This window comes from Eupeodes corollae, chromosome 3, assembly GCF_945859685.1.
Source record: "Eupeodes corollae chromosome 3, idEupCoro1.1, whole genome shotgun sequence".
Taxonomy (NCBI): domain Eukaryota; kingdom Metazoa; phylum Arthropoda; class Insecta; order Diptera; family Syrphidae; genus Eupeodes; species Eupeodes corollae.
This window is the reverse complement of record NC_079149.1, coordinates 55757653-55776698: the sequence shown is the minus strand read 5'-3', so window position 1 is coordinate 55776698 and position 19046 is coordinate 55757653. Positions and strand designations below refer to the sequence as shown.

Genomic DNA, 19046 nt, shown 5'->3' with positions numbered 1-19046 from the left:
ATTCTTTGGAAAAAGTTGAACTTAGAAACTGACATTTAAATTACATATTAATTCTGTTATTTCCAAGACTAATTTAATGTTGGGTTTTATAAAAAAAATCCGTATTATAAAGATCCTTAAACTCTTAAATCCCTTTAATGTAGTATTTTTAGGCCTTTGTTGGAATATGCTTGTGTTGTATGGACTTCTACACCTCAAAGTTATATAAACAGTATTAAAAGTATTCAAAAGAACTTTTTGCTCTTTGGTTTAAGAAAACTCTTCGGTAGTTATCAGTCAACAATAATATCAGTCTAAATGCAAACTCCGAATTTGCTCAGAGAAATGTATACTATAATGTTAATTTGTTACATTCTTTGTAGTTTTGTAGACTACAGAAACTTTCTTGCTCTCATTCCTTTATATGCACCTTCAAGAGCTTAAAGACCAAGGTCATTAATATTTAATTCAAATAGAACGTCTTATGGATTACGAGGGCTTTTTAATATTTGTTGTAGATTTTTGAATGAGGCTTATTATAACCTAGATATAAGTTTAAATAGAATCATTTTTGAGAAATTTTCTCGGCTTATTTAACCCACAAAGAACTTAGAATGTACATTTTCGTATCTTTTCATTATATATTATAGAATAAATGAAGAAAATGGAAAATTAAAAAAAAAAGTTTTGGGAGGAAATACAGGAATAGGTAAAATATTTTACATTCTTGATGTGCTGCTTAAAAAAGAGAACGTATACTTAACAGTCCGAAATTGTTGTATATAGAAAACAAATACAGAGGATTAGGATACGCTTACAATCCCAAAATACATGAAAAAATGTGTTTTGGAATGGTATGTACATTTCCATTAACTTGATTTGCTTAAAAATAAATACAATTGTAGAAAAAAATAATAAAGGAACTTCTTCTAAAACAACAAACCGCTTTCAGCACAATATTGACGTTTTGAGTATCTGCTTAGAAGTAGTCTAGTAAGATTAAATATCATTAACAAATTTTTCATTTTCGTACACTGGATAAGTTTACCATTTAGAGAAGCTGAATATGTCGCTGTGGATAAATCTTAATTTTGTTTGTTTTTATTTTCATTAATAATGTTTTAAAATTAAAAGTAAAAATCTGTTTTCAAATTTAACTGTATGAACTTACTTAAACGTCAATGACCAAGATTAAAATTTGTTCAGAAAAACGTTTAGATTGTATGATCCCATAGTAAAAATCAATCAATTACATCCACAAAAACACGTGGCTCAATTAGCATTAAAAACAAGAAAATATTTAAGACTATTAGTTAGCATATGTGTAGAATTTACAAACATAATACATCATCTTCAGTCACGCACCCCAGACAATGGTTAGTCGAATAAGTTATGGTCATGGCATGGAAACACTTCTATGGCTTCATAGTTCTTTTTAGAAAATAAAAACAAAAGAAACATTAGTATTTTTATTTTATGTTCGTTAAAATTCTACAAATTAAATTATATCGTTTTCAATAATTAACTACTTAGGCCATCATACATTGGAACATTTAATTTCTGTCACTTTAACAGACACCACTTCGCCGCACACCCGCTCACCGACTGCTCCGTAATACCAAAAAGTCACATGTGACATCAAAATGTCATAAATGCTCTACTCGTACGTCAGATCCATCAATTGCATCATGTTTCATGTGAATGTCCATTGCAAAAATTAAAAAAGGTCACCAATATACTTTCTTATCACATCAAATTTCGTAATTAGATGAAACTTTCCGTTAGCAACGGAAGTAGAAAGAACACAACTAAAAAACAAAACAGCATATTGCAGAAACCCCCATTTTATTCTGATATCGTTGATATCTATTTTATATATATTTAATAATTTTGTTTGCAATATTTGTGTGTCAACCTCAACGTGTTGGCGGTTTATTTATTTAGTTTTGGTTTTTGTTTCTGATTTCTTTTGTTTGTTCCTAATTATTGCGGTTGTTTGTTCGGTTTGATTTGTGTGCATTAAATAAGGAGAAGACAATAATAACAATTATTATTTGAGAACTTACGAGAGATAATAAATGTAGGTATTCATTTCTGTGAAGAAGACAACAGGAAGTAGTTCACCGGAAACAGATGTGTACTTAGTTGTTAATGACTCTGAATATTTGATTAGATATCTGCATTGTTTTTTTTTTTAAAGAAGACATCAAATGAAGTGCAATTTAAGTAAAAGTGAAGGAATCGCTTAATTAAACTAACCAATCAGTCAATATGGATATCTATATTAACCATTACGTCATGATGTGAATCATGCTTGGACCAAAGCCACATATCGAAATTCTTATTATTTTTTCCATGATTTTTCATCAATTCTTCATGAAAGGAAACTGCTCTAAGAAAATAAAGGTTGTTTTAACTGTTAAGACGAGTATCGTTTCATTTTTAAGAATTTGATTTCCTGCAAGGTAACAAATAAACCGTTTTATTGGAAAACGTTTTAAACCCTTACAACTTTCATTAACAGAAATATTTTGTTCACACTGTTTGTTAATTTATTTAATATGCCTAATGTTCATTTTATCATATTATTTTTTAAACAAATTACTATACTTAACATTTTATATTATCAATATAATAAAATATATTTATTTAATATTTTTCTTTCAGGTATGTTCCAAAAATCAAACCAAATTGTTTTGTAAGTTATTTTAACAAATAGCATAACAAAATTAAATAAAAAAAGTAAACAGACTTTGTATGTATACATATTATCAATACATATTTTAAATATTTAATACATTTGTGTTTGTGTATTTGATTTATAATTTTAGCTTAGTATATAATTCAACATCTCGCTTTAGATATTTTGTTAAAATATTTTTTAAAACTTGTTCGTCAGAATTAAATATTTATTATACTAATATTTTTTTTTTTTTTTTTGAGTTTTTATTCAAGTTTAAAATTAAACCAGATTTGGATGAAAAATGTATTCCTTTCAGGGCAAGTTCTTAACTCCAGTACTTTTAAGGTGATACATTAACAAGATCAAAAATAAACTTCACACAAATTTAAATGAAATTTAGGAATATGCATGTAATTTTTTTTAGTAATTGGTCTTAAAGCCAAGTAGTTACAAGTTAAAAAAGTGATCAAAATTTTGTATTTTTTTGTTGCTTGTTGATGTTATGTAGGACATTCTAAACAAACATTCAACTTACTAGAATTTTTCACCTACGCAAGCTTCAGTTTTCTTTTAAATACAAACTAAAATTTTAATTAGACTAAATACAACGACCCATTATGAAGAAAGCGATTCCGGACCCGCAATTTTGTCGGTGCAGGGAAATACATAGTCGATCTTTACTTAATTTACTGAGGAACTTAATTCCCACTTAGTGGAATCTAAAGTCTATTTAATAAAGTGCCTTTAGTTTCTGTGCTAGGTAGGAACGAACTCTAGTTTCCTATTTGTACTATCACTCTCAAAACAATCTGAAGAACGAATTGATTTCTAACAACATTAAAACGAGCTTCAATCTAGAGTTAGTTATCAGTGTTGTGATATTTGTTCTATGTTGTTGAGCGCGGTCGAAGCGTCATTTAATTCAATTTATTCAATAAAAGAATCGTGAGGTTTTATTTTGATTATTTTCGGAATCTTGAAATGTCTTTCTCATAATTATTTTTCATAATGGCTCCCGAAAATTGTGCCAGAATTTCTTTAGGATAAAAAGCCAGTAAGTTCTTCATGCAAAAAACTTCGAACTAAGAACCTCGGTGGACTTATTTCCGTTGAATTATTTCCCTGCACTAATTATTTGCTTATTTCTAAGTATTTGTAATTTGTACTAAGGACGAAATGATTATTTTTCCAAACGTTAGGCTCAAAGTTCTGTATTGATTATCATTAAAGGAACCCATTTTAATACTTCAGAAGCTACGTTAGTAACTTTTTATAAGTTAGAACATTTACATTTAAAAGGAAAGTTGTTGATGTTCTTTTATTTTGTGTTTATTAACTTAATTTGTATGGTTATTAATAAATTTTGTTATACAAATAATAAGGCAGAAAGATGCAGAAAGGACTCTCAAGAAAATTTATTTATATTATATATTGTAACGTGATACCAAAAAAATATATTTTTTGAAAAAAATCCAATTAACGGTTTTTTGTATACATCAAAGAAACTGAAACAAAAATTTGTCACCTCGAAAATTTTACGAATACAAAATGATTTTATCTGCAAAATAATTTTGTGCAACGAAAAATAACTTTTTTTAAATCAGGTAAGATTTTGAGAAAAATCAAATTGACAGTTTTTATAAGAAATAAAAACCTATAAAAACATTACACAAAGTTGGTAAAAATTGATTTCGACTCAAATATTTTTTCAAAAATTTGAGATTATTGCTTCCAACTAATTTTAACTTATAAGAAATATTGTTTTCAACGTTCTAAAAAATTTTGAGAAAAATCAAATTGACAGTTTTCTTACACAAAATAAAAACCTAAACATGAAAATTAATAAAAGTTGGTGTTAATTGATTTTCGACTCAAATATCTTTTCAAAACTTTGAGATATTGCCTTTAAACTACTTTTATCTTTTAACAAATATTGTTGTCAACAAAAACCGAATTGACAGATCTTTTACAAAAAATAAAAACCTAACAAAAAACAATGCTAAAACTTGGTAAAAATTTACTTACGACTCAAATAGCTTTTCAAAAATTAAAAATATTGTCTTCAAACTTTTTATTTCACAAGATTATAATTGTTTTCGATATTCAGTATTTTTTTTATAAAAATCCAAAAGTCCATTTTTCCATAAAAAAATAAATTCTACAAGAAATAGTACGTAAATTTGGTAAAAATTGATATTCGATTCTTGATATCTCTCAAATTAATTTCATTCATCCAATTTGTAAAAATTTAAGAAATGCTACCAAAATTGGTAAAAATTTGTTTTCGACTAAAAATCTATTTAACAAAACTAAATTAATTCCTTATGTGAAAAATATTGTTGGTAATTTTAAAATTTTTAAAAATAATTCAACTAACAACTTTCTTAACCCAACCCTACGAACTTTTAAAGCAAGGCAAATCGTCAGACAGGATGGGAAGTTTTCGGTGTGGGTCACATTCCAGCCTCTTTTTACATTTAGTTTCGTGTTCATGAAACCTGCGCCTGTCTAAATTCAACCGGAATTAAAAATTCAAGCTGCACATCGAGTATTTATTATAATGATGTGCTTCTTTTAAAGAAAAAGAAAAATCATGTTTCAAGTGTAATGAACTCCTTAAAACATGTTAATAAAAATGCAAAAATACTGCTGTGATTTAGTGTTCAATAAAGGTCAAGACATTTTAATCATTTAACAATTTAAATTGGGTTTTATGACCATTTGAGGTGCTAACAATTACAATTGACTGCCATATAAAGTTTTATAAATATCATCACTCTCCTTTTCAATCGTTGTTGTATTTGTTGTTTTTGTTTCTGTTTCGTTTCTAGACGCAGGTGATTCATATTTTTGTTTTTATTCTTGTTCTTGTTTTTTTTTTTTGAATATTTCCATTTTCATTTTTCTTGTGTGTCCTTCAGACAAATGAACCCAATTTTATTATTTGATTCGTGTTTTGAATACTGAAATAAGGGTTGAAAATTTATCATTTTTTGTTGTCAAATATAATTGCGTCAATGAGTGTGATGGGCAGAGGACAACAGACGCCATATGACATAGTAAATTGAGTTCTTGATTAGATTGTTCAAGAATTATTTTCGGTTTAGTCGTGTTTTGAATATGAATTCTAATACTGCTTGTATTTATTTCATATGTGATAGACATCTTAGAACATAATTAAGTATTTTGAATAGGATCGTTTCGAATGAATGTCCTTTTTATAAAAAGCGTAAATTGGGTTTCTAAGTGTCCGAATTCAACTGATTTATCCCTAATTTACTGTTGTCTGATAGAAAGGAGACAAACTTGATAAAAATTAATACAAGCTTCTGATAATAACAATATATAACAATATAAAGTGTGTACCTTAAGCAAACAAATCAATGTTGTGGACATATTGATCTAGTGATTTTCATTTCTCTCAACAAAAATCCTCTTCTAATTGATTTGTCAAATTTATGTTTTGATACAAAAACAACTTATAAAATCATATTTTCATTCATAAATATTGAAGGTCAAAAACCTTGTTTAATATCTTTATTTATTTTTTATTTTTTTTTATACATTAGTATATTATTTAACTTTAGCAATTCAAATAACACACAATGCAAATGAATCAGTATTATGAATGTTAAGTATATCTACATAATTCTATTTTGCATTTTTAACATTTGTTTGTTGTTTATAATAAATCAATGTTGTTGACATATTAAACACAATTTTTATGGAATTAGTTTAGAGTATTTTTTGCCTTATGCTAAATAAAACAAACAAATACCCGTATAATGTTTTTATACTCATTAAAAAAAATGGTTAAGGTTTGTTTTGTTTTTAACTTTTGAAAATCATGCATGCATTTAAAGTTTATACTGGAATTCTTCTTCTTTTTTTAAAGTTTTTATGTCATTGTTCAAACTGGCCAGTGGTAGGAATGTCATCACTGTTGCTAAAAATACATTTAACATTCTTTTATGTGACCTCCTCCTTTGTATAAGTCCCATCACGAGGTTTGATACTTCTTTATCAAAATAGTTTTGAGGAAAGTTAAAAGTCTTCTGAATAAGTTTATTGTTAGGCAACGGCAGCGCGGGCGTAGTCACTGATAAAGCTTCGGTTCCCTGACGAAACGGCTGTTTTTTAGCAGTCGGCTTGACCCCAGAGTGAAGGTAATTTGCTACATGGCCCTCATACGGCCAATGATCGTTTATGGTTGTCCTGTGTGGTTCAACGTTGCCCCTTCCCAGATGGAGAAGTTTCGGATGTTCGAGCGGCAGTGTTTACGACGCTGTATCGGCTTATATCGAACAGCCGAATCTTCGTATGTGCATTACTATTCAGACGAGGTCCTATACAACGGGGCTCGAATCAACAGAATTGACAATTTCGTGATAAAACTCGTTCGAGGTCACATTGCAAGAGCTATGTCTTCGACCAACAATTTAATTTTCGGGGCGTTCTATCCGAACGACGAGTATTTTGAGAGTGCACGCTTGAGCGGCTTCATTCACCCAGAAGCATTCCTCTTTTTAGATAGATGCGGTCTGATACAGGATAGATTGGCTTTTCCGTTAATCTACCACGTCAGACGACGAACCGTGGATAGGCGACTCCTGTACAATCAAGACGTTATGGCACAAGGCGGAGCAGAGCTCCTTCGGTTCAGTAGGGCTGTGTCCGAACGGGACCGAACTGATAGGGTGAAGCAGGAGAACCAGTTTTGGTGGCTTCAATGGGCACTTGATAGTGGGTAGTCGGGATGGGGTTTTAAGCCTTGGCCGGCTTACATACTTGTTTAATAGTATTAGGGTTAGTTTTAAGTAGAATAGGCATGGTGGCACGAAAAAAAATACAAAAAAAAATAAAAAAAAAACATTAAAAAAACATTAAAAAAAATAAAAAATAAAAAAAAGACAACAAAATTTGAAAAACAAAAATGTTAGATAGTTAGATTTGCTGCTGTGGTTGTTCTAGTTTTAAGTAGTTTATAGGTAGAATAGGTAGTTTAAGTTAGTTTTAAGTTTTATTTTAAGTAGTTTGTAAGTAAAAATAAAAAAGGATATTGATATTAGTTTTTTTTTCAAATTTTCTAATAATAACAAAAATAAATAAAATTTAAATGAAGTAAAATAGATCTTAGGGCCGAAAGGCATTAGTTTTAAGTGTTATAGTTTAACTAAGATTGTCCGTATGGGACCATTAAGTTAGGTGTAAGTTATGGATAATTAGGCTAGTTTCATGAATTTTTGTCTAGCTTTAAGATAGGTTTAAGAAAGAATTAATAAAAATGAATTTAAAAAAAAAGCTTCGGTTCCTATCGGTCACCGAAATCAAGCATCAGTGAGCGTGGTTTGTAAACAGATGGGGGACCGTCTCAAAACCTACCGCGTGCTGTTGTCATGTGTTCTTTCTCTGTATTCTTCTTTTTCTTCTGTCCTTCTGTCTTGTATTAATGTCTTGTGTTGTTATCACCTTACAAAGTCTTGTCGCTCAAGGTGCCGTGTTATCTACCCTGTACATTTATGTGCTGAGTAGTGTGTAATGTAATGTAAGTTTATTGTTTTTCTAAAAAATTGGTATGTAATAAAAATTGCGGTTCTTACTAAAGTTTCAATTACATCTATAGACAGATCGGTTATAGTGGTTAAGGAAATTTACTGCCTTTCAACAGAAAATTTTCTGATTGAAATCCGTCCTTAATTTTTTTCTGACACAAATTAGTACCATAATGAAATTAGTCATAGGATAGGAATGCTCATCAATATACCCTCGAGCCCAACTTCGGTCGTACTGTCAAGTACAAAGATTCGTTCTTTAGCCGTACTACGCGAATGTGGAATGCCTTGCCACACTCTGTCTTTCCAAGCCATTGCAATATTCAGGAATTCAAAACCAATGTTCACCGTAATCTCCTTTCAACTCCTGTCTCCCTTTCCTAGTACTCAAACTGTGTCTACATAATATGGTTAGTATTATCCCCTTGAGTGTGCGCTTATTATAAAAAAAAAAAATCAGAACACAGTTTTCATTTTTTATCAAAAGAAAATACTGAATCATGTTTGTTAAAATCAATACATAGTTATTAAAAGAAGCTGTGATGCTACCCACTCGGTGATTTTAACACCTCTTTTTGTTCCCAAAATTTTCAGCCGAATACTGATGAACAAATTCTGTAATTAATTACAGAATGTTAAAAAAAACTTAATAATTTACTGAAGGCAACGGCGCAAAATTTTAAGAAAAATATTCTAAATATTTATTAATTTTTCTAACTAGTAAACTTCTAATCCTTTTTTTTTTTTTTTTTGAAAAATTGACATCCGAGCATGAATAAGTAGTGACGGTTCTTGAAAAAAAACATGAAAACAAGCTTAAACTGATCTGTTAATATTCCCAATTGTAGACTATGCATTACTATTTGTATAAGAATTAATATTGACCTTTCAAATTGTGGAAAATTTAAAGCACCCATTCCGTGATTTAAATTTTTGAAAGTTTATTAAGAGATATTTGAACGATAAAATATTCTAAGATCAAGTAAGTCAGCTTTAAAAATTTCTAAATTTGCTAAAAATAGCTTTAAAATTGTAACATAATCCTTAACAAGATATTCAAGTTTGATTTTTAATAACTTATAGTAGTATTTTTTTAGGATTTTATTTTTAGTAAAAACAAAGCTGTCACTTTGATGGTTCTAAGAATGTTACCAAACATCAAACACGTTATTTTTTTGTTGCACACAATTATTTTGGAGGTAGTATCAATTTGTGTTCGCAAAATATTCGAGATGACAAATATTTTGTTTAGTTTATTTCGTATCTATAAAAAAGTCTGCACTTGATTTTATTTGGAATTCGTACCAATTAGGTATCCCATCACAATGTTTCAAAGCAAATTTAATTAAAGTCGCTCTCGTTTTTGGTTCGAGCGTCAAACAAATGTTTGCCTTTTCTATTTGCTATAGAAAAATAACACACCCTCTCAATTGTTGCTGAAAGTCTTTTCTGTACATTTTGATGTTATGATCTGTAAGACAAAACAAAAGTATCAAATCTTAAACTTTTTTTTAAAAACTGACATTTATTCTTTACATTTTTATGGATTATTTTGGCCTTAAACCAAACATTTGCAAGTTTTAAGAAAATTGATCCAACAGCTTATAGGCTGAAGGGCGAAATAAAGGTAGAACGAATCTGAAGTTCAATATTTTATAAAGCTTAGTAGAACATGATTCCATAAAAGGGACAAAGCAGTAGACATACACAAAACGGGGATCTACTGACATTTATTCTATTTTTACCTTGATGGATCTACGACATCTCTTTTAATAAGTACTATGCATTTTTATTCTTTGTAAATCATGTATTCATAGACAACTAAAATTCTTATGCTAATCAAAGCAAGAGAATCTCCTTCGTCAATCTTATGATATGTATGACCTTTTGAAAAATAAAAAAAAATAATTTAATAATTGTATCTCAATACCTTTGAAGTGTCTTAACAATAATCCGCACTAAGGTCACTTCTTATGCATCAAATCAATTATCCCGATCGCACATCATCACTCAATTTTATATCGTATATCTTATGCCATCTTAACACTTCTCTTCTGGCTGGATAAATAACTTTTCTTTAATTTAAAAATACTGTATGTATAGTTTAATAGTACATAACCTATAAACCCTAAACAAAAGCTTCAGTTGATGCTCTCGGAACATTTCTTTATCTCAGTTTTTCTTGTTTTGTATCTTATGAATGGAATTATTTGCTCTCCATGGGTGCATTCAATTGAAGGCAATTATTGGGTCAAGGCCGTTAAAGTCGTAAAGTCGTAGTCGTGGCCGTATAGTTGTATAGTTGATGTTGTCGTAAACTATCTATACTAACATCTCACTCAGTCATTCACCAGGGATAAGAATATTTTATTGTAGTTGTTTTTTTTCTAGTATTTCATGTCACATATTGTTTCCATTGTTACCACAAAAGTGGTTGTAATTTTATACCGTACTAGATAGGTACGCGCCGCACCGCTCCACCGATATCGCCCCCGACCGTCCATATACATGAGTATCTCAGAGACTCAGAGATGCATGTTAAAGGTATACATTTTGTTAGGGTAGGGAGTAGGTACCTAGGATAAAGGCATCGGAGTGGGTTGGAAATACAATAAACACCAAAGGTTGCTCCTCTAAAGTATAAGTTAGATGCACCTTATAGGTGAATAGTAGGTATTTCACTTTCGTTAGAATATTATGTTACAACAACGACAAGACGCCAAGACGACAACAGCAAATAGAATATTTTTATAGTAAAACAAACAATAATATTCTGTCGTACATAGTTCATGTTGTGGATGCTATTTTTATTATGCATTTCTTGTTGAATAGTCTTGGCGTATTTGTATCTAAAAACAAAACTGCAAACGCAAAAAATAGATACAATCATTTCAATTTTTTTGTATAAATTAAAACTAGTTTTCGAGGTATTTTGAGAACAAGAGAAATACATGATTCTATCCATGAATCGTTCCATGGTATCGTTTTGCTACGCTCAACTCGTACATACATATATATGCAGAGCACTTGTTGTGGTAGCTTTTAAAGTTGATGCCTTCAGGTCCGCACTAAGTTATAATGTGTTTTTACCAAAGGACAAATGTCCAGAATTAAAATTCGAATGACAAAATTTTGATTATTTACTTAAATATGCATTGTTTTTCTTTTTCTTCGTTTTCGGCTACTAGTAGAAGCACTTTAACTCCTCCTGTAGCATAAGGCGTCAAAAATAATATACATAACTTCCAAAACCCCATCTTTCAAAGTTTATCATTTAAAGAAAAGTGTGATCATCTTTATCAAAATTCGTATTTGGAGTTAAAAAAATCCTAGAATGATTCTTGAATCAAATAATTATAAAGCTGGAAAAGTTTGATCATTTTTATCAAAATCCAAGAATAATTCTTGAAAACTTCTCCATACTGGGCGTGTGACAATTTGAAGAAGGGCTTTTTTTGATTTGATTGTAATTAATGATTTGTATGGCTGAAATGTGATGTTGAGAACGCTATGTTTGGTTAAAAAAAAACAGTGGTGCCACGTGCCACGTCACCAAGAAAACGGTTGCAATATCAACAAGATATTTTCCTGACAGTTTTATTTCTCGAAGAAGTCATTGTAATTGATTTTGATGAATTTTTTCGTTTGGGCAACATGAGAGGAAGTTTTCTTTAAAAATAAATAATATCAGAACGAAAAGGGCATTCAGGACAACCCTGAATTTAAGTTTCTTATGTTTCGATATTTATTATATACTTCTCATAGGGAGTTATTGTAATTGGTCCGATTTGTCGAATTGAGAATTTTGACAATTCTCGTCCCTAGAATCAATATGAAAGATTTTTTTAGATGTCTATTTTCTTAGGTTCGTACGTTCGTACGTTCTTTCGTAAAAATTAGTAAAAATAACTATTTTCGACTCGAATATCCCGAGAACAAATGAGAGTATTAACTTTAAAATTATTTGATTCTGCACAAAATATTGTTGTTTATTTTTAATTCATAAGAAAAAATTTGACCAGCAAAAACATCCCAGAACTAGTAAAAATTGATTTTCAATTTAAGTATCTTGATAACTAAAATAATTATTGATTTCAATTTTTCTTCATTTTATAAAAATTCGTATTACTTAAATTTTTTTAAATCTATTACCAAATAAGTGAAACATACAAATCTGAAACAAAAACACATTAAAAAGTACTTAACAAAAATGTTGAGTTAAGCATATCTTTAGAATAAAAGAAGATACTGATCCCCAAAATGTTGGTAATGTTTTGTAATATTTAAAGATAGTGTTTTCCAATAAAAAGGTACTGATTTAACTCCTTGACAATATAGCTTAAACTTAAGTTTTTGGATTTCGTATCTGCTATTTCTTGTTACAAGAAATACAATTTGAACATTTTTAACGGCCTTTAATGGAAAGTTATCAGTGTGGGTCGCATCCAGCCTCTTTTTTTTAATCTCTCAGAACGTTATTTTAATTTATACTCATTCTTATATTTTTAGGTACTAAAATTAGATTTAGTCTTATAATTTAGTTTTTAAAGTAATCAAGAAAAAAAAAAAAACGATTGAAAAAAAGTCAAATTTTTAAAAATTTATGAAAATTTTCTATCGAAAATCTTTATTTAAAAAAAAAAACAGAAAAAAAAACGAAAATCCAACCCTGTTGAACAGAGCTCAAACGCCTTTCAGACTTGTTAAAGGCAGGTGATCTTAAAGAAATGTTTATAGAGTGTAGTATCATTCTGATATACACAAATATGTATAGATACAAAGAGAAGAGTTCGGAGTGTGTACAAACATTATAGCTTATATTAGTTAATGCTATATAGTATATAGCAGTTGATCCACTATATACATATGTATATAGTTAGCGGTTGAACTATCGTAGTTATGGCCGACAATTTAAAAAGGGAAAGGCAGCTCCAGCAAGTCCAATCCAACAGAAACAGCCAACTTCAAACTCAAGGTTTTTAATTGTGTTACTATAATATTATTGCACATTCCTCCATGAATGTGGCAGCTAGTTGGTTTATTTTATTTTTAATTTTTGTTCATTTTAGTTGGTTTTTGTGGTGAATTGTGTGTATGTGATTTTTATTTTTTTTTTAATTTAGTATATTTGTTGGCGGTAAGTGGGACTGACTTGTTAGACTTTCGATTAAAAGTTCTTCTCTCGCGGTATCGGTTTAATTTTTGTTTTTCTGCATATTTTGGTGTACTTTTTTTTTGTATGTGCAGTACACATAAAATATTTTTTATGTATTCACATTATTCTTATGGAAACTCGTTATTAATTGCGTAATAAAAACAGAAAGTAGATTTTAGATTTGATTAAAACGTGTATGTATCTAGTTAAAAAAAAAAACTTTAAAAAGAAACAAAAATAAACCAAATATTTAACGCATTTTTTTTTTTTGAAAATGAAAAATAAAAATTAAAGTAATTAAAACTTGCGATTAAAATTTATAGTTTGGTTGTTTGTTGTTCAAAACTTAATTACCTGGTTTTATTTTACTATATACTGTTATATGATAAAATTGAATATAGTGTGAACAAATTTTTAAGCACGTTCGATTGTGGTTTAATGTAAGTTATAAAGTTGATAAACAAATCTTAGGAAATAAATTCGACGCAATAATAAGACTGTTTAAAAAAATATTTGTTTGCTATTTTCGATCTCGATTTTGTTTCGCTCAATATACAATTTAATTTTAAAACATTTCTCAAAAGCGACTCTAACAGGTTTGATTAAATTAACTTTTGTTGTTCAAAATGTTTGCCATCTCAAATTCTTTGCCGAAAAATATGAAAAGCATTCAAATACCTTGTCATATACATGTATCGTATATTGACTTAATGCATTGATATTCTAAAAATTGGAAACACTAATTTTTAACTTTCCATGTGAAGTAATTGTAAACGGTTTGGTTTATCGATGTTGACGTTTTAAGGTTCCTAGAATCTAAGATATTTTGTACAAACCAAAAAAACAGAAAAAAAAACAAATTTTTCAACTCAAATATTTTTCAAATATATAAGGATAGTTAGCTCCAGAATAATTTTCTGAAACGAACGACTTAATTTTTGACAACTGGTAAAAGCTTTAAAAAACTCAAAATAACAATTTCGACTTAAAAAGTTGATTGATATTGAATTCAAACAAATTGTTTTGATAAAAATATATTGTTTTTAACAATTGTAAAGATTTTAAGACAAATTCAATAGTCAGTTAAATAAAATAAAAACATAAACTTTAAAACTTTCAATATTTTAATTTCATAATTTTAGTTAACAATTTACGATTAAAACGTAGCCATACTTTTGTGTATCACAATTGTGCGATTTAACACAGCTAGATTTTTTTCTGCTTGGCCAGGCCCACTACCGTGCTTTTGTGAAAAATTTCAAAATTTTAGATCACTAAAAACCAATTTTGTACCAAAAATACCAAAAAAATGAATGCCGCTAATTTTCTCGAATTTTATAATGAAGTAAAGCTTCTTATAAAGGATTTTTGATGATGGTATGAAATTCTGGATACTATATTATGGCCTCATTTTATTTTCACTAAATATGTCTTGGCGAGAAGTACAAAATCAGGAGTATAGTTTTTTGGATTCCCTAATAAAAGTTAATGTCTTTTTATCTTACCGAATGGCAAAAACCACTTTTCCACTGATACTAACCCACATAATTTATTTTATCTATGCAATTATTTCGATAACCTTTTTTTATTGTATATTGTGCCTTAGTCTCTCAAATTTCCTCATATCTTTATACGTTTACAGTCATAGTGTTATCAATATAATCGATTTCTAATATTAGTCTTTCTTCATATCAGTTCGAATTTTGTACTTGTGAAAAAAACGGAATTGAGTTTCCCCAACACACAAAAATTTGTACTTTTTTTTGTTCCTTCTTCTTGAGAACTTGAAAAACATCTTTGATGTAAGGCGAAAACAATTATTGTTAGCTTAGGTACCTATTACTTACTATTTGTATTTGCTTATGTTCTCGTCAGGTAGAGTGTTGAGAAGCTTTGCAAATTGCTTTAGCAATTAAACGAAAACTCGATAATATTCAATCTATTTTTCTCTGAATATAATTGTTGTTCGCCCGACTAATTAAAACAGAAAATAACCCTCTTATCTGAAACATTTGTTTGTATGAGAAAGACTTATGCCGACAGCAATAATGTTCGCTTTATTAGGAATCAGTCTAGAAGGATTTTAAGTGAAAACATCTACTTATCAGTTTAGGTATTTAAGGTTTAATGCTAAATACACATTCCATCTTTTTTGGCGAAACAATATTTTAATATTTGATTTTCTTTTCTTTTACAGTGCGGGACATTAGGAGCACCCGATTCGTATCACCACCAGAGATCAACCAGAATGGACGCTTTCCAAATTGATGATGGTTTCCATTCAGATGGTGGAACAGAAACACCACCACCAAGTCCCAGTTCGGGAAGCTCAATTGCATCGACATCAGATCATGGTTCACTTGAGAGTGTCGATACTGGAGGAGCTCAACGTTTGGCTGTATTGTCATTTGAACAAGTTCGCAAACTACATGACGTCATGGACGAAACAGTTGCCATACACGGCCGTGGAAATTTTCCCACACTTGAGGTTAAACTAAAAGACTTAGTCAACTCCGTACGCCGGAAGCTCGAAACAGATGTAGCAGCTGGTGGAGCCGGAGTCATAGTCAAGGACATACGCTTGAATGGTGGAGCAGCTAGTCATGTCTTAGCATCCGAAGATCAGCCATACAACGATTTGGATCTTATTTATGCCATTGAATTCAGTTCAAACCGTCATTTTGATCGAGTAAAGACAGCAGTTCTCAACACACTGCTTGATCTCTTGCCAGAAGGTGTGTCCAAACGTCGCATCATGCCATGCGCCTTGAAGGAGGCTTATGTTGGTAAAATGGTCAAAGTTAATAATAATAACGATGGTGATCGATGGAGTTTGATCTCCTTGGGCAATTCCCCTGGACATAAAAATGTCGAACTCAAATTTGTCGACACAATGCGCCGTCAATTTGAATTCAGTGTTGATTCCTTCCAAATTGTTTTGGACTCGCTTCTATTATTCTATGACTGTGCTGCTTTGCCAATATCCGAGAACTTCTATCCGACGGTTGTTGGAGAGTCGGTATACGGTGACTTCCAAGAGGCTTTGTATCACTTGCAAAAGAAACTGATCTCAACACGACAGCCTGAGGAAATCCGCGGTGGCGGACTCCTTAAGTACTGCAACTTGTTGGTCCGAAATTATAAACCGGTCGATGCACAACGAATCAAGACACTCGAGCGATATATGTGTTCGAGATTTTTCATTGATTTCCCCGATATAGGCACACAGACCGTTAAATTAGAGGCATATCTGAGAAATCATTTCTGGGGCATCGTCGAAGAGCCCCTACAATATCAGTACCTGATGCATTTACGTGAAGTAGTTGAGACATCAACCGTGTGCCTAATGGGCCACGAGAGACGGCAGACTTTACTGCTAATACAGTCGTTAGCAATGCAAGTGCTCTGCCGGGAATCACAAAAACATCATAATGCACAAGTATATGAGCAATACCAGCAACACCACCATCAACAACAACAAGCGCAACACCAGCAGCATCAGCAGCAACAACAATTAACACAGGCAATTGTTGTTGACTTACAAGCCCAACAAAATGCATCAACAAGCCAACACGTCTTGGTCCAACAGTCTCCACAGTCAAATCAAGCATCCACTTCTTGCTGTATTAGCCAGACCCAAGACGGTCAACAGCAACAGGTGCTGACCGTTACACAACAACAGACTTCAGCGACTATACCTCAGACGATACAAATCCAAGCCGGTCCACCTGGCCTCATCTACGCCAATGGAGTTTACTACGCACCTGTGATCCCAGCAACAATCTGCACATGCAACTCAACCTGGTTAAGCACGTGATTATCACTGCTTCCATCAGCTGCATCATCATTACAGTCATCAACGTCATCATCAATATCAACTTCATCAACAACGCCATCTACATCATCCGCATCATCTACATTAGCACCATCAACAGCGCCATCTTCATTAATTTCATGTCAATCATCTTTTCCGTCAATTTCAGAAAATATTTCAGCGAAAGCTTGCTCTTACGCAACACTTCCCTGTCTGAGCTGTGACTGCAACTGCAACGAGGAGTTACTTCTTCCTTACTACATTTGGCCAAATACAACCACAATACCGATCGACATCCCTGCAGACTACCAACATAAAGGTACTACTTATTACTCCTCTTCATCTCCTACAACGACGACAGTAGTTCAAAGCCTCTGTGCAACTTCTGAGACTCAATCTTCTACCCAAGCTTCATGTAGGTGATCATCGACACCTATACCTACACCTACTCCTACGCCACCCACAAAAATAGCGGAATAAACAAAAATATGCACCCTCATATTATATATATATAAATATTTAACGCATCAATCATGATGTTTATCAAACAAACAACAAAACAAACAAAACAAAAAAACATAAAAACTTTAAAACCTAAAAAAAAAACTATTTTATTGTGAGATCCTATTAAATTTATACATAAATATAAAAAGATAAGTCTTTAACTAACTGAAAAATAAAACAACAACAAAAATAAAAATATTTTTAAAATTAAATGTATTAAATTACTCACATAAAAATGTATGTATTTCAATAATAATAAAATAAAATAATTGGATATTAAATTGAAGTTTAACAGAGATAAATGAAAAACAAAAATCTTCCTATTTGTATTTAAACAAAATTTAAACAAAATATATATTTAAAATTATTATCTTATACAGACTGTCATTTGTCTTGCGATTCTTTTAATTATTTTCTTAAATTTAATCTCTATGCAGATTTTAATGTAATAAACTTAGTTAAATCTTAAGGTGAATGACTTAATCAAACTAAAAAACATAAAAAAAAAGATTTAAAAAAACCACATTGTTTGTTCTGCTTTTTTCGATCTTTTCTCATATTTTTTTTATTAATATATATAAGTTCAAAGATAATCACAGAATTCCTGAATAAATGATAAATATTAAAACAGGAATTACTTTAAATTTAATTAATTAAAAATAAATTTCTTAAGTTCTTAAAAACAAAACATAAAATTATTATTGTGGTGATAAATTAAATACTATATATTCATGAATATCATAAAAATTCATTTTGTAATACCAACTTATTAATACGAATTAATAATGACTTGATACAATATTTTTTGTTATAAGTTTTTTTTTATTAATAATAAAATGAAGATGGAGGAAATAAATAAATAATTTTTAAGTATTCTGCAAAAGTAAAAAGGTGAAATACAATGTTTTCAGTTCCGAATTCAAGTATCATTTTTGATTTCAATGAAAAATAAATACATATATATTTTTTTAAATGTTTCTATTATTAAAGATATCTCTTAACAGTTTACTGTATTTTTAGTTTTATAAAATTATAAAAATAAACATGTACTTTTTTTCTCTTTTTTTATGGTTTAAAAATAAAGAATATGGATTAAGAATATAATATTAATCCGTAAATGCAGAAAGAACGTTTATATTCTATTTTAGAAAATGTTTATCGTCTTTAGTTGATTTTTTCTTTTTTTAATTTACTATAAACCTTTCTTATTTGTTTCTTAGTTTTTTGTTATTATTCAATGTTAAGGATAATAATTCAAAAACAATTCTAAAATAAAGCATACATATAAAGCTTATACAGATATGTATATTCCTATAACGGAAATACAACAACAAAAATATTATGTGTATGTGTAAATAA

The 19046-nt window shown here is 29.9% G+C and overlaps 1 protein-coding gene across 3 annotated transcripts in view; it reads left to right on the top strand.

The window, feature by feature from the left end:
* The window catches only part of LOC129952662 (terminal nucleotidyltransferase 5C), a 132529-nt gene extending 114646 nt beyond the window's left edge, over positions 1–17883 (top strand). For 2 of the 3 annotated variants that reach the window (XM_056065409.1, XM_056065410.1), the window contains one exon: positions 15567–17883. In XM_056065409.1, coding sequence (XP_055921384.1) covers positions 15567–17186 — 1620 coding nt within the window. In that variant the 3' untranslated portion in view covers positions 17187–17883. Of the gene's footprint in view, positions 1–13244; positions 13352–15566 lie in introns of those variants that run through there. The other variant, XM_056065411.1, reaches the window with a different exon arrangement.
* Positions 17884–19046: the final 1163 nt, after the last annotated feature.